Source organism: Balaenoptera musculus, chromosome 2 (assembly GCF_009873245.2).
Source record: "Balaenoptera musculus isolate JJ_BM4_2016_0621 chromosome 2, mBalMus1.pri.v3, whole genome shotgun sequence".
Classification (NCBI taxonomy): domain Eukaryota; kingdom Metazoa; phylum Chordata; class Mammalia; order Artiodactyla; family Balaenopteridae; genus Balaenoptera; species Balaenoptera musculus.
In genome coordinates, this window is record NC_045786.1 from 150,497,084 (window position 1) to 150,523,976 (window position 26,893).

The following is a 26,893-nucleotide window of genomic DNA, read 5'->3' on the forward strand; positions in this document are numbered from 1 at the left end:
TTCTCCCCATCCCCCTACCCTGTCCATCAAAAGTAATCAGACAAACCCAGGGGAATGGAAATTCTCACATTTGGGTTGTCACTTTTTGTTAGCAGAAAGCAATGTGCTCTAGTGTGAAAGGGAACAGGGCTGATATATTTGGCCTTCTCATTTCCATAGCAAGTTCACAGTGAGTCAGGCCTATATCCAATTATGTATGCTATGTGGTATTCAAACATCATTAGGAAGACACAGAATCACTTAAGAATATGAACTTGAGGGTAGTGGACACTTCTTGTTTAATATGGTATGATATGACCACACAAACAAGCCAGTGATTAGCCCAAGTAATCACATGGCATTTATCTAAACTGCTTTGATAAAGCAGTTTCCTGAGGAAAGGGGCTTGTAAATGCAACCTGCTCTGAGAGCTCCACATTGGAGGACAGTTTCCACAGGTCTTATTAGCTCCAGGTACAAGGTCCCCAGACATTTGGGTGTTTAGGCCCTGCCATGCCCCATCAAGGCTGGTGCTGGGACTCAGCACAGAGGGACCAGGCAAACACACACTTCCCTTAAAAGACTGGAAAACCCCTTGTGCGCCTGAAACCTTCGTGGGGAAAGAGAGAAGAACCTGGTGACAGGGGTGTGGGGATGCTGAAATGTTAATACAGGCCCTCAGAGGTAGGCAACACTCTAGCAATTGTGGCCGCAGGGGAAGGATGCGTAGCCTGCCAATGTGCTGAGGCCAATGTTGGGACTGCAGGAGATTCCTGGCTGCCTGAGTCCCGGGCTGCCCTCTGATCTGAAATCTGATGCCTCACGTGGGCAGGAGAACAGGTGACGGGGTGCGCTTGCTCCTGTCTGTCATGGCTGTATTATCTGTGGCCTCCCTCTCCCTTCCTGCCCACCCCAGCTCTGAATCTCTACTACAGGGTGCAGGTCCAATCATCCTCCCCCACCAAAGTCCCTTTATCTACACCTGCCACCACTCCAGGGCTTCCAACTGTAACATTTCTGACTGAGTGTGGCCCCAGGGTTGAGTCGGACAATAGCAAGTCAGGAAGCCTTACTCCTCTCATTCCCAAGTAGCTGTGATGCTCATATTTGTCCCCAGGCTTCTGGAACAAAAAGGTGCCATCATATCCACTCAGGTAGCCAGCAAGACCTATCAGCATCTGAGGAGAGAAGGAGAACAAACAAACAGATGAGAGACCTCAGAGGGAAGATTCCTCTGCCCCCTGAACTTCCCTCCAGCTGCACCCAGACCTTGGCTTCCCTTGACTACTGTCCATAGAAGGAGCTACCATTGTGACATTTTCTCCGGCAGCTGTTGCAGAGCAAAGAATCTTTTGTCTACAGAGCTCATCGCTTGAAACAAATCCTCTCTTGTGTTAAGGCCAAGTTCTTGGGAACAGTGCAGACTGAGTATTTAGGAAGAAAAAAATCCCACAATTCGAAGGGCAGGGCCAGTGAGGGGCTCTCTCATTCAGCCTTCTTTCATTTGCTATGAAATAAAACACAACAGCTCATGGGGGAGGCCATGGGCAGGGGCTGATTCCTGGGAGACTGGGCCACTGAAAAGAAAATGAGGTTCCAAGTCAGAATGAGGAGGGAGGAAAGTGGCCAAGTTGCTACACACCAGGAATAGAGAGAAGGGAAGAAAATGGGAAAACGGAATGCAAAGACAGATGCATTTCCCCAGAGGGGAAAAGAGAAGTCCCAGTGGAAACAATGCCAAAAGGCCAGGGACTGGTTTCTCCTACCGCCAGTATTCCAAAGGGGGGCCACCCTGGCACATCCCAAAACAGAACAAATCAACTGTAAACTAAGACTGTGAGCTGTAAATCCTTCAAAACGTTCGAGAGGATCAGCCTCTTCATTTCTGTCTTTCCTTGACCGTCAACAGTGTAAAATTTTCTTTTCCACACACGTAATCAGAAGCAGCTAAAACATAAAAACTGTCAGCAAATATCAAGCATCTGTAACAGCCCCAGGCTGCCTCAGCCTGACCCCTGTGCTCGGGTTCAGCTGTGTGGAGGGGCAGAATACACTGGCTGTGTGGAGGGAAAGCCCTTCCCAGCGATGCTGCTTGTGGGGGCTTGGATTTGGACCACTAACCAGCTCACTTTTTTCTCTAAGTAGTTCTAAACACAGTTAGTCACTCTCTGTAGTTCTGTGTCAAGGTACAGAAGCCAAAGTTCAGCAGTAAATTATTATGAAGCCTTATTTAAAAAAAAAAAAAAAAAGGAATCCCAGGGTCCAGAAGTTAATTTAATATTAATTAATTTAATGTAAAGTAATATAAGGTATTGAGAAGACAGAGCCATCCGAATACCCAGGTGAACTTAAACTGACAAATGACAATCAAATGAATGTCCCTTCCCCCCCCTGGGATCTCAGAGGACAGACCCGCCTGGTGCTGTCATAAATTCCCAGACTTCTTGGCTGGCCTGGTAGAGTGAAGAAATGCACAGATGGTTTGGATCTCAGAGCCCCCCATACTAGCTCTCTGATCATAGACAATGCTTAATAATCTCTTAACTACAGGTAATAAACCTTCCTTGCAGATGGTTGTGAGGCTTAGAGGTAATGTTGTAGGTAAAACACCTAGCACTCTGACAAGCATTTAACAAGCACTCAAAATTCAGTTCCCTCTCAGTTTCCATAAGGTTAAAAGTAGCCCTGAGCTAATTTCCTAACTAAAGAACTCATTCAAATCAATAAGAATAAGAGCAACTTACTAGAAAAATGTTTTCATAGAAAACAGAACACAGATGGCTAATAAACATATGGAAAAATGTTCAACGTAATTCAGAAAGACATGCAAATGAAAACAGTGATATACCATTTTTTACTCTCAAATTTGCAAAATTTTGGAAGTATGATCATACCAGTGCTGGCAACGATGTGAGGGAAGCAAGCACCCTCATACACTGTTGGTGGGAGTACATATTATCACAGCATTTTTGCAGGAAAACTTAACAATGTCTAACACAAATCTAAATGTGCATATTATTTGACTCTTTAGTTCAGCCGCTGAGGCTCTTTTAGCTACACCTGCACAACTATGAAAAGATAAATGTACAAGGATGTTCATTGCACTACCTTTTGTAATGGCTAAAAACTGGAAATAACATAAATGCCCACCAGCTGAAGAGAGGCAAAACAATTTATGGCACAACTGTGTAACGGAATAATCTATAATCTACAGCCATGAAAAAGAATGGGGTACATTTTATGTACTGATGTAGAAAGAAGTTAAGATATATTATGTTTAAAATACAAGTTGCTCAACAATTTTAGTCTGATCCCATTTGCATACATAATGTGCTGTTCACGTGTACTAATATATATGTGTGTAGAAATGCATACACACTTATATTTGTATAAAGTTTCTGAGAGGATCTATAAGAAACTGTTAATAAAGGTGACCCTGGCTGCCTCTGAGGAATAAAAATGTGAGGGAAGGTAGCTTTTCACCTTTTATTTCCTTCTGTACTGATCAAATTTTTTGCTATGTGCAGGTATTTTTATTTCTTTTAAAAGTACCTATTTCCTTGGATCCCCTGGAGCCCCTGGCACCCAGGGCTGGGACCAGTGTGAAGGGGCAGGTATCGGGGTCAGTACTGTAGGAGAAAACGTTCTACTCACCACTTCAAGGGGCTTTTTGATTCTTTGACTGACTTGGCCTCAGAACCTATGAAAGCTACTTTGCTTATCACTCTCTTTCACCCACGTAGAGCACAGGACCATCAGGAGATAAATTAGAGGGGCAGATGGACCACACTCTCTGGGGGCAGCCTTAGAGAGAAGCCTCACATTTCTCCCTTCACACAGGAGCCACATGTGAGGAAGGGAAGGCTTCAGCAAAAACAAATCAGCAAGTGTTTTCCACATGCCTTCACTGTGCTGAGCACTAGCAGACTCCAAAAACAGACAGGCAGTCCCCAGCTGAAAGACTGGGCTAGGTTTCCTATGGAAATCTCCTCTACTGGCGGGCTGGTTCCCAGGCTAGCCCAGTGCAAATATTCAGCACGTTCTGTGGCTTAATTCTACAGCGGTAACAGATGTACTTGCCCGAATGCTGGGGCAAGGCAAGTTCATCAGGCAGTGGTATAACGGTTAAGAGAGCAGACTCTAAGCCAGTCTGAACCTTGACTCTGCCACTTACTAGCTTTAATCCCTATGGCAAACTACTTATCGTCTCTGAGTCCCAGTTTCCCCTTCCGTAAAATGAGGATACAACAGTACCTACACTTCATAAGGTTGTTCTGAGCATTATATAAGTTAATGCATCTAAAGTGACTAAAAGAGACTGTTCAATTGCTCCTGTCTTATTGTTGTTATCTTATAAAGGAGACAGAAAGAGGCATGACATTTTTTGCTCCTTCTCTGGGCTCGGAGCTAATTTTGAAATAGGCCACCTAGGGACTCCCCTGGTGGTCCAGCGGTTAAGACTCAACGCTCTCAATGCAGGGGGCCCGGATCTGATCCCTGGTCATGGAACTAGATCCTGCATGCCGCAACTAAGAGCCCGCATGCCGCAACTAAAGATCACACGTGCCACAAGTGAGACCCAGTGCAGCCAAATAAATAAATTAAATGTTAAAAAAAGAAAGAAAGAAAGAAATAGGCCACCTATCCCACCTTCCTCTCCACCTCTCCCACCTGCAGGGCCTTGTCCCTGGTCCCTACCCCATGCTCTGGTGCTTTCCCCCTAAGCCCACCTGTCACAGATCACCACCCCTGCCACCCCTCACCCCCTGCCTTCATCCCCAAGTACTCCGTCCTCCAAGAACACTCCCCATCTTCATACCAGGCAAATTCCTGTCCCCTTAGTACCAAAGAGCTCAGCCTTCAGTTAGGAAGAAAGGACTGAGCGAAATGCCAGGGCTAATCCATTAGCTTTCTCGGGGGTGTTTGTTTTTAAGGGAGTAAAATGAATTCTCATTGGTGGAATTTCTAATTGTACATCATGTGAAAGGAACAAGTCAAACAACGTGCACGCTGGGAGTGGGGAGTGGAAAGGAGTTTCAGGCCCTTGTGGACAATCAGCTCCCCTAAGCTATTTCTGCTTTATGCAACAGATTCCTTCTCTCCATCTCTTTTTTTTTTTTTTCAATTAAGATAAAATTCATATACATAAAATTCACCATTTTAAGGTGTACAATTCAGTGGCTTTTAGTTTATTCACAAGGTTGTGCGACCATCACCACTACCTAATTCCAGACTATTTCATCACCCCAAAAAGAAATTCCACACCCATTTGCAGTCACTCCCCAATCCTCCCTCCCCCCAGACCCTGGCAACTGCTAATCTAGTTTCTGTCTCTGTGGATTTGCCAATTCTGGAAACATATAATACGTGGCCCTTTATGTCTGACTTCTTCCACTTAATATAATGTTTATGAGACTCATCCATGTTGCAGCATGTGTCAATATTTCACTCCTTTCTATGGCTCAATAGTATTCCACTGTATAGATAATACCACATTTTGTTTATCCATCCATCAGTTGATGGAATCTCTCTCCATTCCTGAGCCCAGAGGACTCCTAAAAACACCAAAGGTTTCCCAGGAAAGCAGCTGTTCTGGAATGTCAGGGAATTCTTTCTACAAGCCCAAGAATTAAATCTAAATCTAAGACTTGGCTCCAACTCTTAGGAGAGCGCTGTCATTCACCACACTGCTCACCTTTCCCAGAGGCGGGTGCACATCAAAGAAAAAGGTGCGGTTGATATAGTAACTTCCCATTTTTCCAAAGTGAGTTTCATCCCAACTAAAAAGAAAACAGAAAGAGAAATGAAATTCTTAAAATTATCATACAACCCAAACAGCCTTAATAAAGCATGGTTAAAATTACAGTTAAAACCAAAGGTTATAAGTTTCAAGCAATTAATGAGAAAATCTGGATTAAAAAAAAAAAAAGCTTTGACACAAGTGATTTGAGGAAGCAAGACATCAGGCTGGTCCTTAATCCTCATTTAGACAGATGAGAAAGGCTAGCAAATACTTGCCAACCAGTTATCATAAATTTAAGTTAAATCTATACTTATTCTGTATCTTGAGTTTCTATTTATTTTAAAAAGGCAAAGAGTTTCCTATACTATAAAAAGTTTTGCAATAAGAGTTTTCTTCCAAGTCTGCTAACTTCTTTTTTTTTAAATAAATTTATTTATTTATTAATTATTTATTTTTGGCTGCATTGGGTGTTTGTGGCTGTGCACGGGCTTTCTCTAGTTGCGGGCGCTACTCTTGGTTGTGGTGCAAGGGCTCCTCATTGCAGTGGCTTCTCTTGTTGCGGAGCACGGGTTCTAGGTGCGTGGGCTTCCGTAGTTGTGGTACATGGGCTCAGTAGTTGTGGCTCGCAGGCTCTAGAGCGCAGGCTCAGTCGTTGTGGCGCACGGGCTTAGTTGCTCCACGGCATGTGGGATCTTCCTGGACCAGGGCTCGAACCCATGTCCCCTGCCTTGGCAGGTGGATTCTTAACCACTGCGCCACCAGGGAAGCCCCAAGTCTGCTAACTTCTAACCCTAAGACTATTTTTGCTACTAGAAACTACATTACTCTTGCTGCTACAAACTACACTGTGGGCTACTGATCAGTAAGAGCCTATAGACCATGGTTGTGCCTGGAGTCTGATTTTGCTCCCAACCTTGTGATAATTAACCTGCTACCTATGAACTCACTGACCTTATTATAATGAACTAACCAGTATATAAAAAGTGAGGGCTTTCTTACTAAGTTAACAACCAGTCTAAAAACCTATCCTCATTATTTACAAATTATTTAAAAATTATCTTGCAAGTAAATAAGTGATTCTAATACACTAGCTTTTAAACACAATGCAAAAATCTTGTTTTTCTACACAACCACAGTAAACCTTTCACACCCTACAGGGGGGCTTCACAGCGGCAGGCTAGTAATCCAGCAGAACCTGACCATTTCTGTTTGTCAATCTCTCCCTGCAGCTCAGAAGAACAGTTGCTTTCTAGTGACTATCCATCCCCAGGTCAGCTTCTATAAGCAGTTATCACTGTCCTACAAAATAAGGGGCAAAACATGCTCTTACCAAAAATGTAGGGTTCTTTTTTTTGTTTGTGTGTTTTACACACTGGGTCTAATAAATAGGCAGAAGGGTAAATCTACTTCTGCGTCTGCTAAGCACATTGCTTGACATGAAATGAGGATGGTGACACAGCGATGTCAAACAGAAAAATAACTTCCAAGCAGTGTGACAAAATACATTTGCAGAAAAAAGAGAGACCCGGTCCCAGCTCCGCCACCCACTGTGGGAGCGTGACCCGGCAAAATCGCTCACCGTCTCTGGATCCCTTTTCTCATCTACGTGATGAAGACAACAACAGTACCTGCCGGTCCACCTCGCAGGGAGGTATCAGGTAACACATGGGAAAGAACTTTGCAGACTGTAAAGTCCCACACGTGCTGGGCACTATTTAAACTGTCCCAACATTTGTGGTTAGTTTTGAAGTCTGTTTGGAAACATATTGATAAAGGGGTATAAGATTTTTACTTCAAGTAAAACTAGTAGCAATAGTCACACTTCCTCTTGGCTTACTGTGTGTTTGTGGTGGGACGGACGGTATTCTCTGGCTCTCTCTTGCTCTACAGACCTTGCAGGGTACGCCAAGAACGTAAGGTCCTGGCTGCTCTTTACTCAGGCCACTTCTCAGGGTTATGCTTGCAGCCACCTTGAGGAAGACATCACGCCTCCCTCTGGGACACAGAGCAGTCTTGTTTACTGCTTATTATAAAACAGCGGATTCCCCAAGATCAACACTCCTCAGCTGTGATTCAACCCCCTGCATGTGCAGGCATTCATCCAGACCCAGGGTATCACACGGGACACTGGGGGCAAGGGGAACTGATGCCAACATACTGATGCTCATCCTGCTTGCTGTGCTGTGAGAAATAAAGGCCTTTGTCTCTGACCCAGGACTTTGTCTCCTGCCAGCATCCATAAAACACTGACAGGCTAACTCATTAGTTGGCAAGTAGCATAAAAATAAAACCCCAAACCCTGACAGTTTTGGTGACAAGCATAGGATGCTGAGTCATAGCTTTCCTTAAGAGAAAGGACAAGGGCCACGATGGACTGGGTTAGGGGATAAGAGAAGACTCCCTGGAATCTGGTAGCGAATGCTCTTGCCCAAGTGGTGGGGAAGGCAGGTAGTAAGAATCCCCCACTGTCCTGCCTATGAATGAGGTTGAGTGGAGAGAGGCAGGATTGAAACAAACCGTCTGAATGCTGCCTTGGTTACTGCCCACGGCCTTCTGGGCAAAAGGAGGAAAGGATATAATCACAACCCTGGGGCAATAAGCTAAGCAGCCCCAGCCAAAAGGCAAGATGGACACGGTTGATGAATCTAGGAGGCCCCAAAGCTTACATAAATGGTGCCAGCAGTAAGGACCTTGCTGTTCAATGCAGAACTCTGGGTAAAATGAAAACATTGAAAGGTTCCTGGGTGAGCTGTGTGCTCAAGCTGAAGGTGTGCCTTGCTTAGAGGCTCAGAGCCACTCCGTCCCTCCGTGTCCCATGATCCCTCGCCCTCTGACACAATCTCAGCTGCTTTAAAGAGTAAGATGATTACAGGTGGGGCTAAGGTCTCCCTGTCCCTAAAGGGGACTAAAGGCCATACACACCCATCCTCGTGTGGTGGGGAACTCTGGGGAGGAGAGGGACTCAAGCTCACAGTCGTACTGGATACAGGAGCACCTACTCAATCTCTTGGAGTAGGAGGATTTGCTAGGTGCAGGGATTACCAAAGGTGCCAAGGACTGCAGGGAGGACCATAGCAGTGTGCACAGGGACTGAAAGAAAAAGCCCCTAAGCCCAGGTGCTCACCAGACACAGGAAAGCAGGCTGGGAAGAAGTGGTGCCAAGCCTGCCGAGGGGCTGAAGGAGCAAAAAGGCCTCCTCCTGCGCCCTGCATCCAGCACTCGCCACACCTCCCACCTGGGAATGGCATAACCTCTAGGTGGCTGTCATTATAGCTCCTGATGCAGGCCTATTAGACTTGTTAGTTGAAAGGGGAAAAAGCACCAAAATTCAACTGATAGGGTCTGAGCCAAGTTCCCAGCGGGGAAGGGAAGGGAAAGTGGCCTTGTGGGTAGGGCCCTTGCAACTACCGTTGTGTCTCCCACTGCTGAAGGCATAGTCATATTTATCCCATATGTGTCCAAGATTATCCCATTGACAGACTGCTACATTAGTGAGAGGTGATCCTGTCCCCTCCCAAGTGGTCCTACAGAAATAATATAAATCACAAGACGAGAAAGGGACATTACAGCTTTAAAGATGGAATTTCGGGGCAGGGGGGTTGGGGAGGGGGGCTTGGAGTGCTCCATGATAACAGCGCCATCTGCTGGACATAGGCACCAAGTACACACCCTTTTAAAGAGGCAACTGTCAACCTACTACTAAGCTCTTGTTGAACTTGAGGGCCTGAACCATGAAGACCTTAGGACTCTTTGGCCTGATACTGTCACTTTGGAGTGGGTCAACTTGAAATCTATGGCTAACGACGGAAGGGCTCAACAAGCCTCGCTGGTGAAATGGAAGTGGTATATTCAAGAGTATAGCTGGCCTGGCCCTAGAGGCAGCTTGGGTCTTTCAAGAAGAGGTGGCAGCTGCCCCTTTGGAAGAAACTATCTTCCACTCCACCACCTGAAGCAAAGCCGCTGACTCAGTGGGGTCCTGATTCCCAGAGGTTCCTCCTAACGTTAGTGCCTGGTTCACTGATGGTTAGGCTAAATTAAAAGCACATAGTGTCCACAGGGCAGTAGCTATCATCCAGCCCTACTGACATTTCTGGAAGACCGACTGCAATAAGGGTTGATTGGCACAACGCACTGAATTGAAAGTCATCACCCTTGCCTTAGACAATACTCCTAAGGAACAGACAAGTTATATTTTTATTTACCCTTAGGCTTTTGCCATTGGCCTAATCATCTGGTGTGTCACTTGTAAGGCTATATACTAAGAAATGTAAAACACCCCTCTTCGGAGCCAAGAACTGTGGAAAAAAATCATGGCTGCCTGCCAATGGGACAATCTGGATCACTCATGTAGATGCCCCCAGTAAGGGCCAGTATTCTGATAAGACTGATTAGAATCAAGCTGCTGATCAAACCTGCACCACCCAGACTGCTGCATTGCCACCTGGATACATCAATACACCAGGCATGGAAACACATCTACCACCACGGACTGGACACAAAGTAAAGGACTATATGCCTCCAAAGCAGAAGCCATCGCTACATTGTGGTAACTTGTGACTCCTGCCAAAGGTTGGCGTGTTTGCCTTGCAGTAAAGGAAGCCACGCTGCGTGGGGTATTGACCACTCCAAGGAAACTGACTGTATAAGGACTTTGCTCCGCGTTCCAGGCTGTCACTGGTGCCCCACTGCTGTTGACACCGTTTCGGGTTAGTGTTGATGATGCTATTCCAGTCCAATCATCTGACTCTAGATATATCACTGCGGCCCTTGGAACTAAACTGTGTTGTGTTTTCAGCTTTCCAAACCATCTACAGTCTGACAATGGTACACCTTTTTTTTTTTTTGCAATGGCTGAATAGCCAAAAATCTGATGACATTCCACACTCCAGACCATCCACAGGTATCTGATATTGCCAAGCACTGAACAGCCTTCTCAAAAAGATTTCTGAGTCAACTTCCCTCACCCTCCTCCTTGTTCACACACCTTTTAGTCAAGTAGTTTGGTCACCTAACTAGGTGTTCATCTCCTCTTGGCCACCACCTGGGTAATGATCAGAACAAAAGGGGTGGAAGGTTATAAAAACCTATTTTGAAAATTTGAGATTCTTCCTTGACTATTCCTGGGCTCGACTGGTCTCCCCTAACAGCAATTCTGGATCAGCCTGGGGGTGCGGTTGGGGATTTATGGGATTCAAACTTAATTCTAGTTCAGTCACTTGGGTTTTCCTGCTGGAGTGACGTGGTTTTAGTGCATAAAGCTCACCTGGTTGAGCACACTGCTTGTGAAGTCCCGCTACAGTGGCTCACATGGGCCAAGGTGGGAGACATAATAAGTCTCTGTCAAGTTTCTGACAGTGCCCATGACAGAAAGGTCTGGATATTAGTAGTACGCAATAACTGGAGTAAAGGTGAATTACTAGAGTGGGACATACTGATTATATGGCAGTGGGAGGAAAGAAACCACCTTTCCACCTGGGAAAGGAACATCTTAGGCCCCTGGAAATGTAAAGAGAAGGGAAACAATTAATGCTCTCTTTGCCTCCTAGGCCCAGCACCCAGCCTGGCAAAATACTAACACGGTTCAACTAAGTCAAGTGGCAGCTGTAGCTAGCAATCTGACCTATTGCTGACTCTGTTATTCCACTATGAAATCAGAAAAACTCATGTGGACATGGCCGGTCTTGAAATATCCTCATGTCCCTGACGACATCAACATTAACTCCCAAACACGGACCTCCCTCGCATGTGCGCAAAAGCACAGACTGGCACAACCTTCTGTTAGTGTGACTGATATAAATTCATAAGCTTCTCCTGACACCCTAGGGACCCTAGGTTATGCCTTGTATAGTGATTGAGGCTGCAACTACGCAGTGACTCTCACTGCCCATGGGGCTTAACCAAATCACTGTAATGATGATCTAAATCAAATCTGATGGAAATCCAAATAAAATTTAACAAAACATCCTGAACTGGAGTGATCTGCACCCCTTCAGGTAACATATTAGAATGCAGGGAAGAATGGGCTGTGGAATGTCTTTCCACTGGGCATGGGAGTTGCTTTTTAAATAGGAGAACTCATTGTAATTATTGGCAATGACATCAAAAATCAGATGTCAGTCTAAACACCTGTGTACAGACTATAATGGATAACAGACTGGCCTTAGACTACATCTCAGCTATCTGAAATAAGACTTCCTGGTCCCTGCCCACCCCACTCCACCCTGCAACACACACAATTATTAACAGGGGGCTGGATCCAGCACCCCGGAGGGCACAGGTTAACACCACAGGTTGGCCTCACCCTGCTGCTTTGACTCCTGGTGACAGCAGCCTGAATTAAATGTTGTATGAGACAAACTAGACAGACTGGGTCCTGCCTCAGCCAGGTTAATCTGAGTAGCCAATGGAGTTGCACATTCATGTGAAAATTTGCTAGAAGTCAAGAGAGTGTAAAATCAAGGAGTGAGACTGTTGGGAGAGACAGTCCTCCACAGGTCTCTTGTACTTCCACACATCTTGCTGGGTATGCGGAGAATGCAGGGCCTTGACTGCACTTTACCAGGCCATTTCCCAAAGTTGTGTTTGCACCAAGCAGCCTTGAGAGATGAGGTAACATCTCTCTCCAGGACAAAAAGTACGCTTGCTTTTTGTAAATTCCCCAAGCTTGTTGCTCCTTAGCTGCAAGGCAACGCACAGTGTGTGCAGTCATCCATCTGAGCCCATAATGTCACCCCGTGGGACTTCGGAGCCATGAGAAACTGAATCCAATATGCCGATGTTCATCCTGCTTCCTCTGCTACGAGTAATAATCTTTTGACTCTGACCCAGGAGTCTCACATCTTCCGCCAGCACTCATGAAATAGTGACAAGCTAATTCATTAACTTCCAAGTAGGGTAACCCTGATAGTTTGTTAGCCTGCTTGCTTTTTAGTCAAGGAGTTCCATTTCTAACAACCTCTACACTAACTTTCTCCTCAGTGATACTGAGAAAACATGGTATCATGTCTTGGCCAAACAAATTAACCATTTTCAAACTGTATAAAAATTTTCCTCCTTTGAGCTGGAGACTTTTTAAGCTTTTTTAACGAAATTTGACTCCTGCACCTTAGTCCTACAAAATAAAGCCTTTAAGAAAATAACATCCTCTGGGCTTCCCTGGTGGCGCAGTGGTTGGGGGTCTGCCTGCCAATGCAGGGGACACGGGTTCGAGCCCTGGTCTGGGAAGATCCCACATGCCACGGAGCAACTGGGCCCGTGAGCCACAATTACTGAGCCTGCGCGTCTGGAGCCTGTGCTCCGCAACAAGAGAGGCCGCGATGGTGAGAGGCCCGCGCACCGCGATGAAGAGTGGTCCCCGCTTGCCGCAACTAGAGAAAGCCTTCGCACAGAAACGAAGACCCAACACAGTCATGAATAAATAAATAAATAAATAAAAGAACGTGAATTTCTTTAAAAAAAAAAAGAAAAGAAAATACATCCTCACAAGATGACCCCAGACCTGCTTCCTGGGACCCTTGTTATCATCCGTGGACACACAGGTTGTTCCGGCTCCCGAGAATGCGGTACTCAGATAGGAATGTTCCCCTCCGCGGAGGTCTGGAAATCCTGCAGATTAGGAACTCAGGCCTTAGGAAATTCTGTACTAATAATTTCCAATTCTCCTGGGTCAGTTCAAAGCACCTTTAAAAGCTACCATTTGAGAGCCAGGTGAGACGCTGCAGCATAAACTGCAAGACATGAAGACTGCTTCCTCAGATCCTAAGGAATACCACCGCCACACACCGGAGCAAAAAGGTTTCTCTCACGGAGACTGCACCTGTGCAGAGGCAACCACCAGAAACCTGTTTCCCCTCCAGCGCGGCCCCGCCCCTCCGCCTGTGAATCCCGCCCTCTCTGTGCCTCCGGACCAATGAGAAGGCGCGCCCTCCCTCCCAGTTGCCATGGTGCCTGCCCAGTCCCTCCCATCACTCACCAGATGTGCGGCGGCTGGTCCAGACGATGGAAGCGGGTGGCGAAGGACATCAGCGTCACCAGGGCCAGCAGAGCCCACCGGCCGGGCGCCTCGAAGCGCCGCGAGCTCGGAGCAGGCCGTTTGGGGCTCCGTGCTGTAGCCTCGGTGGCCACGTCCGGGCCCACGGCCCTAGCAGCCTGGGACCCACAGCGGCCCCTCCGGGGACGCAGCTCGGACCCTGCCAGGCCTCCGCCTACGGCCGGCGGCATCCTTCCCCTCCTCAGGATGGCCCTCCGGCCCGCAAGCACGCTGGGTCTTGCGAGCCGCCCCGCCAAGAAGTCACCAAGGGGCGGCTCGGGGTGCCCTGGGAAATGTAGTTCCCTGCGCCGGCAGCGGGGGGCCCTGGGAAATGTAGTTCCCTGCCCCGGCCTCTGGGCTGGAAGGGGAGTGCGGTCGCCGCCCGGGCCGCTAGGAGGCGGCTAGTGGCGCAGAGCATGACGTCCGGGCGGGCCGGGGAGAAAGCGGGCTCACGGAACTGCAATTCCCAGCAGCGCCAGGAGTGGGGGCGTGGCGGCAGGGCGGGGCAAGCTAGAAGAGACCTTAAAGCTCATTCTAGTCCAAGCCCTAGCTTTACCGAGACGAAAACGTACGTTCTGACGTGTCGGGGTCTCACTGGGCCTGAATCGTCGACGACTCGGAGAGTCGCAGGCGCGAAGTTTTCTGGCCTGGAAGAGGGGTCGCCCAGAGTGCGAGATGCAAGTGGGGAAGGTCTGTGTCACGCATCCGTGGAGAGAGGTTGTACTTAGAAACACGGAGAAATCTTGGGGGGCGGGGTCAAAGGTGAGCCGCTCGGCCCCGCCCACAGCTCCTACGGCGACTCCCAGCATGCCATGCACCGCGCTGGCATCGCTCTGCACCTGCGCGCTACCCGCTGCGGCCTGTGATCCCGAGAGTGTTGGGCGCGAAGTGCTGGGCCCTCGTGGAGAGTACCCGGCTTGGTTTGGTGGCTGTACCCTTGCTCTTCATCTGTCTCTCCACCCACCCCCAACCCCACCCGACCTGCTAGGACTTCCAAGCGTCGTCCCTCGTCTCCCTGTTCCGCACAGTCCTGCCGGTCGGCCCGGCAGGTCTTAGCAGTTAACAAATGGCCTTTCAGGGTTGTTTGCGTTTTGAGAGAGCGCCAGGGGCGAGAGGAGGCTGTGGCACTTACAGTCATCACAGTCACTTGGGGACCTTATTACCAGTTTTAATTTGCATTTCCCAGGACCGCCCCAGAACCACTGTTATCAATCTCTTTATTAAAGATTGAGAACAGCTATTGTAGCTCAAAGGAAGGTGGCAGACCCATCAGGTGGGATATAGCATCACTTTAACAGTGTATAGCCCTCCCACTCCCAAATGGGAGTTTAGGAGTCTTTTTCGAAAATCATGTGTAAGAGATGGTTTTAAAATAAAATCTGCTAGAGGGGTGAGAATCCATATTTGAATTAAAAATAATTCCTCCAGGAGTGGTGATGAAATGGATATTTTACTTGGGCTTAAAATTTAACCCTACAAATGCAAAAAGGAACATGGGATGGTTTATGCAGTTATCATTGGTAAGAGAAAGATCAGAAACCGCCCTGCATTACATCTCCTGATGGCCCATAAGTAAGAAACCTGAGGGCAGGGCATTTACAGTGATTCTGTGGTCACCCTTAGTCCAGGTCAAAGGTGTAACATTTAGTAACTAGGTAAGGCATTTCTTTAAGGATTCTAAGCTGATGTCTGCAGCTCTCTAGTGATTCCATTCTGTTTCGGTGTCGCTGCCTCTTGGCCCCAGGGGCCCCTCCAGCCTAACCAAATAAGGAAAGGGATGCACCCTGGAACAGGGTACATCCAGTTGTAGCCAACGAACTCTTCTCCTTCCAAGGATGCCTGCTGCCTAGCACTTGACCTTTGTGCCAGAACTATGTATCTTCACTTTCCCCTCGAAAATTGCCTTCAGGATAGACTGGAACTCCCAGGCTCAGGAACTAACTTGGGAGGGACTGGGTTCCCACTTGTGCCCTTGCCCCTGTAGAAGATGGAGTAGAAGATGGAGTTGGTGATGAAAGCAAGGTCAGGTAGCAGCTTGGTGAGCTGGGGCATACAGAAGGGAGAGCGAACTTGGTTGAAATGTCTGTAGTCAGAGGGATGGTAGACAAGGGTGATCTAAGAAATTCTATTGCGTTCTCCCTCATCCAAAAGGCTACATATGTGTCTGCCAAAAGATTCCTGAGTGCTAATTACTGGTAACTCTGTTCTGGGTTCTGCTTTGAAATGCTGGTGACCAAGAAGCACCAGAGAAATTAACTTTGAGTCCCCTAAACTTTAGAGGAGCAGTCACACACCCTGCTGCCTTCAGGGGCCTGAGAGTTACAAAAATGAGAGAAGTGGGCCAGGTGGGGGGCCATGGAAGATCTGAGAGGGCACACCCTCTCTAAGGGGGGCCATTAATTGGCTCTGATCAATTTTGCTCCTCAGGAAACTGAGTTCACTATCTCCAGATTTTTTTTTTTTTAAGAAAAAACGGACAACAGGATTTGTATATGAAACAATGTGACTTTTAATGTTAGCAATGAATTGAAACATTTTTAAATACAATATAGACCAAACAGAACACTGTGGGCTGCTAGCTTATGACCTCAGCTTTGGAGTCAGTGAGCATATTCCCCAGCTATTTTTTTTTTATAGATTTTTTTTTTTGATGTGTACCATTTTTAAAGTCTTTATTGAATTTGTTACAATATTGCTTCTGGTTTTCTTTAATGTTTTTTGGTTTTTTGGCTGCAAGGCATGTGGGATCTTAGCTTCCTGACCAGGGATCGGACCCACACCCCCTGCATTGGAAGGCAAAGTCTTAACCTCTGGACCGCCAGGAAAGTTACCCCCTCTGAGTCTGGCCTGAGTTTTCCAGATGCTATTTTTATGAGATCAGCTGAGAGTCTGGAGGACTGGTGGGTGGAATGTTGAAAGAGATGGGCACCAAAGCGCAGAAAACTAGGTTTCCTGGTCTTTCTGCCACTGTTGGAAGGAAATAAGCTATCATTTTAGGGCAACCCTTCATTTTACAGATGAGGGAGCTGAAGACTAGAGAAGGCAGGGATTTGTCCCCAGTCATGCGGGGCTAGTTCCTGCACTGGGACCAGACTCCTGATATGCCAGCTCCCAGCCCACTGCACCACATGGACTACTGCTTCAAAACCAGGCCTCGCTGTCTGCCCAGGACACCAGACCTGGCTCCACCAGGAGCATAAAAAGCTTCCCCCAGGTTAGAAAGAGATGCCGTTTCTGACCAGAGTCAAAGTTCTCCTGTTGCCTGTTTAGCCCAGCTTCCCCATTGGCTCATGGGATCCACCCCTTTAGGGTTCCTCCCCCTGCCCCGCAGTTCTGTGGGAGGGGACATTCCCTGAGAGGCCAAGGGTCACCACATCATCATGGCTGAGTCTAGCAAGGTAAGGAGGGCACCTGCAGTCTGGCTGCCCCTTTGGGGGCCCCCCCGGACATCAGGAATGCGTGACAGCACAGTTTGGAGCTGAGGGACCCCACAAGACTCCCAAGGCCTCTAACCCAGAGAGCTCTGAGTCTGGCCTGAGTTTTCCAGACGCAGGCCTGAGGAAGGAGGCCTAGCAGGCTGGGAAGAAACAGTGCTGGCTTGGAGCCCCCTGTCTGGGAGCTGTTGCCTCCCCTCCAGTGGGCTCCTGGGGCTGAGAACCCACCAAGCATGGGTTAACATGCATCCTCGTCTTCTCTCCTCAGCCCATCCTCTATTCCTATTTCCGAAGCTCCTGCTCATGGAGAGTTCGAATCGGTAAGAGCTGTACCTCCACTGAGAGCCGGAGTGGGGTGGTGTCGGGTGGAGGGAGGCCTGGGTGAAAAGCCTCTGTCAGACAGGGCACCAGCCACAGCATCCCCAGTCTCCTGGAGCCCTCAGCCTTGAATGGCACCTCCACCTCAGAAGTCCACCTAGAGGAAGTGGGGGAGGGGTGTTTTTTCTCCTGGGCCTGCCACCCCTCCCACTCTGCTCTCCAAAGCCCCTTAGCAGCCATGCTTCAGGCAGGCTCACAGAATCCAGAGATCCTTGGTAACTGGCAGGCAACAGCTGGCCTTCCTCAGTTCTTATCTTATTTGATCTGGCAAATTAAACAGAGCTGGCCAGTGTCGCCCCCAGAGGCTTCAGGGAAGGAGAAACTGGGCCCTCTGGTTTAGTCCTGGTTTGACCTTTCTCTCCCTCAGCTTAAGTCAGCCTCGGCCAAGGTCATAGTCAGAGCAGCTCATACAGAAAGAGAACGGTGCTGAGTGTTTTTGTGTACGTGATTCCATTTAAACCGCAACAACCCTGGGAGGGAGGTATTATTATTGTCACCATTCTACAGGTGGGAAAACTGGGGCACAGGGAGGTTAGATAACTTGCCCAAGATCATGTAGCTAGTAAGAGGCAGGGCTGGAATCTGAACCAGCTAGCCTAGCTGCAGCTATTCCATGCTCTTTACTACGCTATGCTGCCTGTCAGATGGGGAGACAGGCACAGAGGCTGACGTTACTTGCCCAGGGCCACACAGCTAGCAAGTGAATGTGATGACATTTAAACCCAGGTAGCCTGCTGCCAGGAACCTGGTCCCAACTCGGAAGCCATCCTCATGACCCTCCCCCTCCCACAGTCACTTGGTATTTGCTAGAATCAGTAGGCAAGAGCACTGGGGTGCCCGAGGACACATTTCTCCAAGAAGACGCCCTCCCTGGGCCCAGAGCCTCTGCCCTGACTGGGCCAGACCAGCAGCGTGGGCACTGTCTCTGCAGGGCCACCATGCATTGGCCTCCTGCCTGGCCCCGACCGCTTCCACTCTCCAGGGTGGAGCTGACCAGCGCTGAGGAGGAGCCCCACGTCTCCTGGGCTGTCTGCAGACTGTGACACATCTTGCCCTCCTCCCCTCGCTCGTTTGCCTGATACCGGCCATCACCATATTTTAATGCACAAGTGTGCACACTTACACACACAGTCTCCTCCACTAGGGTTGACTGAGTGTTTTGCCCTCACCTTGCTGGGAGGAAAGCATCAAAGGAGATGGAGAGGAAATCCAGCCACTGGGAGTCACAACAGATGTGCTGAGGTCACCAGAGGGCCCTGATGCCTTGGAATCTGTAGTGAACAGCCCTGAGAACAGAGAGAATGGATTAGAAAGGGGTTCTCCTCTAAACAGAACAAGAGTGTCCTCTACCTGTGTGGGCCCTGCGTAGTCACTGAGCACCTTCCCTTGGCCCTCAGATGACCTTTATGGGGGAATGACTGCATGTCTCCAACAAGTAAGCCCTGCTTGCCGCTGGGTAAGGCCCTGCCGGGGGCAGAGATGAAGGGGACATTTCCCTGCTGTCCTCCAGGAGCCCTCAGCGGGCCAGGGCACACACCGTCATAGCACCACCTAGGGGCATGAGAGGTCCGCTGGGGATACAGAGAGTCCAGGGGCAAGAGAGGCAGAGCATCATGGCCCTGGGGTAGGGGAGCAGGTGGTGATCCAGGAAGCTGGGAAGAAGGCGACAGGGCTACCCAGCAGTGCGGAGAAAGAAGCCTCCTTCCCTCTCGTCACCCTGGGAAGTGTGGTCAGAGGCTGTCACCGACTGTTGTCTGCTGTCTCTCCTAGCTCTGGCCTTGAAAAACATGGACTATGAGATGATAACCATCAACCTCACAAAGGATGGGGGGCAGCAGGTAAGGAGGCTGCCCCCAGGCCACAATGTAGGAGTTAGAGGCCTTGGAGAGGGACCCGGCAGGGGGTGCAGACTTCTGCAGGCAAGAGATGAACATGCGCCCTGTGGTCCCCATGGCCAGAGGAGGCTGCTGGCTCTCCCTTGTGGGACAGGGCGGCCAGCTGTGCAGCAAGAGGAGCCATGGGAAGGGCCCAGGTTCCAGGCTCTGTGCCACAGCCTGGCTTCTCCACATCTGACTCCAGAAGTGTGGGTGGTGAGCGGGTCCTTGCCCCATGCCAGGCCCTCTGGATGTGCCTTGGTGACCACATATAAGGTGCAGGGACAAGCACATAGCCAGGCCGTTGGGATGAAACCTGTATCTCAGCAGCCACTGGGGTTCAGGATACTTCACAGATCCCCCAGGTATCACCCTGGGCCTGGGAGCCAGGGCCTTTCCCAGGGGAGGGAGGTACAGGTGGGCAGTAGGCTAGGGGCTTCCTGCTTGCCAGACTCTGCTTTAGCCAGCTCAGGCCAGGCTGCCCAGTCCACCAGGGCCTTGTCTCCACAGTTCTCTGAAGAATTCCAGGCCCTGAATCCCATGAAGCAGGTGCCAGCCCTGAAGATTGACGGAATCACCATTGGCCAGTCAGTGAGTGGCGGCTTTGGGAGGCCCCTCATGAGCGTGGTGCCCTGAGCAAGAGGACCTCAGCGCTCTTCCTTGCCTGTGTCTGCCCCAGGCACCCAGCTTGTAGCAGGGACGAGGGAGGGAGGGAGGAAGGTTGCTTGCTTGCTTTGGGAAGTGAAGGGAGACTCAAGCATATGGGGGACTAAGTTCTGTAGGGCAAGGGTCCAAAATGATGTCATCCTCCTGGGGAGCCTCTTGGCTTCACAGGGCTCAAGTGGAGGATGGTAAGAAGGGTAAGAAGGGGTGTGGTGACGATGGTGGTGTTGAAAGTGGGGGAGGAAGAGGAGTTTACAGTGCCCCCATGGTCCCTGCCTCACTGCTCCCCTCCGGACAGCTGGCCATCATTGAGTACCTGGAGGAGACCCGGCCCACGCCGCGACTCCTGCCTCAGGACCCAAAGAAGAGGGCCCACGTGCGCATGATTTCCCACCTCCTGGCCAGCGGCATCCAGCCCCTGCAGGTGCGGCTCCCGTGCGCTTTCTCCCTCACGCGCCTCTCACCCTCGTATCCCCACATGCACACGCTCTCCACGCGCGCCTTGGCCAGCCCACCGTGAGGTGCCCAGCTTGCGGGGTGGCAGGAGGACAGAGGGGATTCTCAGGAGCTTGGCCCTGGCCCCTGTGGCAGAGGGAGGAGGAAGGCCAGAAAGCATCCACTCCCTGGGACCCCAACCGCCTTCCAGGAAGCCCCAGGTTTCCAAGGACACGTCCGGAGTTGCCGAGGTGGGGAAAGGGCCAGGTGGCAGGGAGAGGCTGAGCAGCACATGTCCCGGCCTCCCGCCTTTAACTAGAGCAGCCTTCCTTTCACCTGTTCTGTGTCATAGATTGGGATTCTCCTAAGATTTTTTTTGGTAAGTTTTCACTGGTAAAACAAAAAAGTATTAAAACAATTCATCTGTTTAAAAGAAAAATTCATCTATGCTAATCCCTGACTTTGCAAATAAGGAAATAGCCCCAGAAAGGTGGAGTGACTGCAGAGTCACTCTAAGTGTGACAGACCCCCTGACTGTGTACCTGTGCCCCCCCGCCCCGCCCCATGTCACTTTTTAAATTTTTTTAACAGAGGAGGTTGAAGCAGACAGACATCCAAATCTCCTGAAAGCCAATCCTATGTGCCTCCCCCATGCTGCCCTCCCCAACCTTGCGTCACACTCCCTCTCCTCACAAGGGACCATGTCAGGGAGAAGCATTGGATGCAAGGGAGAGAGGCCTTGGGTTGTGCCTCCACCCTTACACATCTCTGCCAGAGTGATAGGGGCCACGGGGGCAGCCAGAGAAGGTGGCCTTGGATCGTCACCTCCCTTCCACCTCAGGGCCCAGATGGGAGCTCACAGGGTCCAGGGTAGGACAGGTGTACAGCCAGGGACACATGGGAACCAAGCTCGCCTGAGGGGACTTGGCTGAGTGGGTGGGCTCAGCCTGGCTCCCAAAGCTCATCCCAGATTTTTCTTGGGCTACACAGAACTTGTCTGTCCTGAAGCAAGTGGGACAGGAGAACCAGCTGACCTGGGCCCAGCAGGCCATCAGTTCTGGCTTTAACGGTGAGTCCCTGCCCCTGTGAGCTGCCCCCTGGTGACCTCTTAGAGAAATGGCCCTCACACCGGGGGCCCTGGCATCTGGCAGCCTCCCGGGCTCTTTGGCCTTGACAGTGGCATGGATGAGGGTGGGGGGGGGCAGGGCCGAGGAGGCAGTGGGCTGGGCAGAATCCAACCTGGCCTCAACCCCTGGCACTTCTGGGAACCTCATGCCTGAGGCCTTTTGGAGATGGATGGCCCAACTTCCGCTCCATTGCCCACTCCAGGCAGGAAGCCAAGGCCAGCAAAGCGCCAGCACATCAGCGTGAGAACTGCTGCCTTGGCCAGTGGCAGCCTTGTCCCCTCAGGGGAGGGAATGGTAGCTGAGCTTGCAGAGCACAGGGAGGCGTCATCTTATCCCCATGTGCCCATCACCTCTCTCCAGATCTGACTGCCATGTTCCCTCTAGCACACACTCCAGCCTGCCACTCAGATAGCTGCCATGTCATAGCTATGCACCAAGGCCCAGAAAGGCTGCTCTCCCCTTAGAGTATTCATGTTGCTTCCCTCCAGCTCTGGAGCAGATCCTGCAGAGCACAGCGGGCAAGTACTGTGTGGGAGACGAGGTAAGCTCTCCCCAGGCCCATGGGGGTGGCCTCCTCCCTCAGGCCTACTTCAGGCTGCCACTGTCTTCCACTTAGACTCTGCCACCTCCCTCCAGCCCAGGGCAGGCACAGCTCAGAGAGCTTCCTGAGGGGGCAGCTGTAGCACGGGTGGGGAGTCAGCAACCCAAGGTCGTCCTCTCTGCGTTAAGCAGAAGTTAGCTCACGGGGAGCTTCTCAGCTCCTTCCTGGTCAGCTGCCTCAAGAGGAAGTGAGTTTCTCCTTGCTGGAGGTATTCAAGTTGAAGACCTCATCTCTGAGATGAGGAGGTGCTCCAGCCATCAGATGAGGGATTAGACTAGGTGACGTCTCCATTCCCTTCCAATGCTAAGATTCTAGGATTCAGGTGCCCTTGACTCCTCCAGGCTAAGGCCCTGGCTCTATGGTAATTCTGGTTCCAGAGCCCCCCACCTGCACCCAGAGGCTTTCCCTCCCTGCTGGGAGCCCTCACTAAGTGCCTGTGATGGCAATTTTGAACAAGCACAGTAACATCCACTAAGGCAATCGAGCCTTCTCTGGCTACCCACAGAGTTGGTTGTCAGCGCAACTGCAGTGTAGCCTGGGAGAAGCGCTTCAGCTGCAGGGACAGACCCAGCCAGGCCCGGGGAGATGAGGAGGGGGTGGGGCAGTGGGGGTGGGGTAGAAGAGCCAGAAGCAGAGGGGAGTGCCAGGGGCCAGCACCCCAGTACTGTCACCGGTGGGAGTCTGGGGTGCGCACCCTGATGCAAGCCCGCCCGACCCTCTTTGCAGGTGTCCATGGCTGACCTGTGCTTAGCGCCTCAGGTGGCAAATGCCGACAGGTAAGAGAGAGCCCTGCCACCCTCCCTCTTCCTCCTGGCTCCTCCCCTCAAAATGCCCAGCTCCCTCCTACAGTCAGGCCCTGACTTCATCTACTGAGGTAGCATCTCATGCAGACTCTCCCCCACTGCCCCCAGCAGCCACTGTGGCCATAAGAGACGGGCAGAAGCCAGTGTAGCACCCTTCCCATGCCCACTGCAGCCCAGGTGACACCGCATAGCCCCCGCTCCTAAGAGGAGGCATCTCACCTGGTGGACGCCGCCGCAAGAGTCCACTCCAAGAGCCTGCTCTCCCCAGACGTGGTGTGTCTGTGCCCGGCAGTGAGCTCTGCCTCTGCTTTGCTCCATCAGCCCTTCAGGAAGGCACAGATGAGAACCTCTCTGTGGAAGGCATCGTGCTGGGCACTGTTAGGGGTATGGAAATGTGTGACACATTCCCTGTCCCTGAGAAGCTTATGACATGGGTGGGGAGACAATCTGTATATAAATGCCCAGCACTGGCCGTACACATAGTAGGTTGTATAGATAGCCATGGCCTGGAATAGGAGCAGTAGGAAACTGAGATGCCAGACGATACTGCACAAGACCTGTCCCTCCCCAGAGAGCTACCTGTGAACAAGGACCCCCCCACCTGGCAGGGCTGCCTTCCTAGGCCTTCCCTGGCCAGCCCCAGGGACCTCATCCAGCCCTGCCTCTGTGCTTCCCCCATCGCCCGCAGGGCAGTCTCCCTGTGCCCCTGCAGACCTTGGCTTAGGTGGATGTTTCTCTGCCACAGGTTCAAGGTGGATCTCACTCCCTACCCTACCATCAGCCGTATCAACAAGTCACTTCTGGCCTTGGAGGCCTTCCAAGTGTCTCACCCCTGCCGGCAGCCAGATACACCCCCTGAGCTGAGGGCCTAGCTCTCAAACCGTGCCCCACTGGTGCAGGGTCAGGGAGCGGGTGCAGGAGCAGAAGCTGCATGGGCTGAAGAGGCCTGGAAACGAGCGAGCCTTAACTGGAGAGGCGGAAGACCTGAACTCCTAGCCCTTGAACTTGAACTCTAGCCCTGGATTTGCCTTCCCAATGAAACTCCTTCTGCCTCAGCCCCTTCATCTGTCACATGCGGGCAGAATGGGGTGGGAGAATGCCAGGAGGCGGGTAGGCAGGAAGTCTTCATGACTGTGTCGCAGGCAGTCATGAAGATGAAGTGAACGTAGACTAAAACGTATGGCGAGTTTACCAGAGAGCCATGAGGAAGTCTGAGCCCCTTTTCCCATCCCCTCGACTGTACCTGACTCCAAAGAATGCCCACACTGAAATCTGATAATTAAACTAAAGCCCAGGCCTCCAGGTTGTTCACTTAAAGCTGAGCTGGGTTCCAGAAGGTGAACACTCTTCCTAGCTGGAATCCCTCTGCGTCTGGACCAGGAGAGAAAGCCAGCCAGCCACTTGCCCACCCTGTGGTTGGCCTGGCCCCTGGGACCTAAGGGCAAGGCAGAGAAATAAGCCCAAAAGCCTGCCTGAGAAAATCAGACAAGATCCAGAAGAGAACCTTATATCTTATCCAGGTATAAGAAGCAGGAAAGAAAGCCTCCTGTGACCAGCTGAGTGCCCAGGCCTGGGAGTGGTCCCGTTGTTCACTGCCATGGCAGCACTGAGGAGACGCTGGCCCTCTCAACCCAGTCCCTCATCTTCAGGGGCAGCGTCCTCTGGACCAGCCTCAGGATTAGGTGCTTAGGATACCTCCACTTGTGAGCGGTCCTGGGAGCTGGAGGCAGGCTCCTCCGTGGGCAGTATGGACGGCTACTGACCAAGCTAGCAGGGGGCCAGCCGGGTAACGGCTTACCTTGGGCTGCCCTGGGGGGAGCAGGTCCCCACGCCTGGCAGTGCTCAGCCAGAACCAGGATCACCTCGGGCAGAGGTACTGTAGGGAGATGCGGGCCACTTCTGGGAGTGAAACAAGATGACTTTTATGTTCCATACGTGAGATTTCATTTCCCCTGTGTGGCTGAGGTTTAAACAGGGAATTAAGACAGATGTGTCTGGTCCACATGGAAGCCACCTTTCTCCGCCATGAGTCCCTTTTCTTTAGCTCCAATCCCAAGGCACCTAGTTCTCCCCTCTCATCCTGGGCTCCTTAGTGGCCTCTCCTCCTCTCTTAGATGGCCTGGGTTCCAGGCTCTAGAATGACCAAGGTGGGCCACTCTTGTTCCCAAAGTGAGTTTGTCCTGGCAGAGCCAAGAGAGAAGCCCAGGAAGGTAGAGGGGACACAGCAATGGTGAGGGAGACTGTGCCTGCCCTGCCTGCTGCCATCTGGACCTTTTCCTCAGATTACTCCAGACCTGCCTGGCTGCATAAGGCTCACCTGGGCTCTCGCCAAGAAACCTTGACTTGAGATAAGAGACTAATCTCCTCAGCTCAGGGATCAGTAACCAGTCACCTGACTTGGACTTCTGACATTGAAGGTGATTCAAGCTCCTGTGGATTTTAAAGAGAAAATGAACTCAGGGGAAAGCAGGGTGGCCCCATACTTCAGGCTGTGCTCCTGCAATTCCCACGGCAGTGTGCTCCCTGGCCCTGGAGAGACAATGGGGCCAGCAAGGAGCAGCGGGCAAGCTGCAGGGGCTAGGCTTGGCCAAATGGGGAGCTGCCACCACTTTCCCAGATTAAGGAGGCAGCTGGCTCTGCCTGTCACTAACAGGTGCGTTTGGGAGCCCAAATGATCCAAAACAATTTCCAGTACTGCTGAGGTTACCAGGTTCCCCTACTCCTCCCTCCTCCCAGTCTCGTTTCCAGGCAACAGAGGAGCACAGAGACTTCTGGGAAGTACAGGCAGTAGATAGAATCCACATCTAGGACAAGGTACAGGCGCAGAGACAACCTGAGACCACTCCCCAGCCCTGAATGATTCTATGGGGAACTAGGTATAACGAGCGGGCGGACTGGGGTTTTTCCTAGAAGGAAACTATCTGGTGGCTGTCCTGCTCCAGCTGGTAATGCACGTCCCACGTCCCCCAACTCAGCATGCAGTGAGCCCTCCCAGGGGACTCCCCGCGCTGGGAGCTGGGGGGTGTGACTGGGGATATGGCAGACATGGCCCCTGCTCTTACTGAGCTTACATCACTCCACTTATTCCTGGAAATTTAACTGGCCATCTCTGTCTCCACCCCTCAACATCATGGGCCTGTTGCCTATCTATCTGCTTGTCTGTCTGATCTGAGATAGCATCCAAGAGTTGACTCAGGTCTCCTCCTGGACGGTCTCAAAATATTAATTTGGTTAACCTGAGGCTCCATCAGCCATCCTAAAACTGGTGGCCAAAACTGAGTTGGCCACCTTAAAATTTAGATTTTAAGGAAATCTAAATCAGGTAAAGAGGCGATACAGCCTCCATTATCAAGCATTTATAAAAACCATCCTCATTTAATGCACAAAACTCATTTTAATATTTTTCTCATAGTTCCGGTCCTCTAGTTCAACAGGAGTTTTGAGATACGTGTCTGAGTGTGAGGTGAAAACCAGCCGTGGGTAGGGGAGGGTAGAGATCAAACGCTGTGGCTTTTCCTCTGGGCTCAGTGAGATCCTTGGAGTCCATGACATTTCTGAGGCCCTCCTTTATCATCTGGTTTTCCCCAAACCCAGACAAAGCTGTCCTTCCTCACAAAAACAGATGTGTCTAAGCCAAAGAAACTCACTCCAGCCTCCTCTGAGCTGCCTCACCTGGGAAGTGCTGGGTTCTTCAAGTGTCCCCACATCCATGACCTGAGCCACCCAGAGACACGGCGGACTAACCTTTGTGGTTCTCAGCTGTAGGAGAACCATAGTCCTCCTTGTTTCATGATGCTTTTGTGAAGGAGATTTTTGTATTTTAAAGC

The 26,893-nt window shown here is 50.7% G+C and overlaps 2 protein-coding genes across 4 annotated transcripts in view; one reads left to right on the forward strand and one right to left on the reverse strand.

Moving 5' to 3' along the window:
- The window catches only part of POMT2 (protein O-mannosyltransferase 2), a 47,869-nt gene extending 33,707 nt beyond the window's left edge, over positions 1-14,162 (reverse strand). Inside the window, exons 1-3 of one of the 2 annotated variants that reach the window (XM_036841910.1) lie at positions 13,695-14,162; positions 5,675-5,759; positions 1,053-1,157 (exon numbers count right to left, since the gene is read on the reverse strand). In XM_036841910.1, coding sequence (XP_036697805.1) covers positions 1,053-1,157; positions 5,675-5,759; positions 13,695-13,942 — 438 coding nt within the window. In that variant the 5' untranslated portion in view covers positions 13,943-14,162. Of the gene's footprint in view, positions 1-1,052; positions 1,158-5,674; positions 5,760-7,301; positions 7,436-13,694 lie in introns of those variants that run through there. The other variant, XM_036841911.1, reaches the window with a different exon arrangement.
- Positions 14,163-14,284: 122 nt separating this feature from the next.
- GSTZ1 (glutathione S-transferase zeta 1) lies at positions 14,285-24,996 on the forward strand. Of its 2 annotated transcripts, none has more exons than XM_036841914.1 (9): positions 14,285-14,441; positions 17,454-17,505; positions 19,334-19,401; positions 19,948-20,028; positions 20,399-20,524; positions 21,526-21,604; positions 22,151-22,203; positions 22,990-23,039; positions 23,812-24,996. In XM_036841914.1, exons 1-9 carry the CDS (start codon positions 14,427-14,429, stop codon positions 23,936-23,938), a joined length of 651 nt encoding a protein of 216 aa, XP_036697809.1. In that variant the 5' UTR covers positions 14,285-14,426; the 3' UTR covers positions 23,939-24,996. The 2 variants fall into 2 exon arrangements, with proteins under 2 accessions (XP_036697809.1, XP_036697808.1); XM_036841913.1 differs by lacking the exon at positions 14,285-14,441 and adding an exon at positions 17,092-17,149.
- The last annotated feature ends 1,897 nt before the right edge of the window (positions 24,997-26,893 follow it).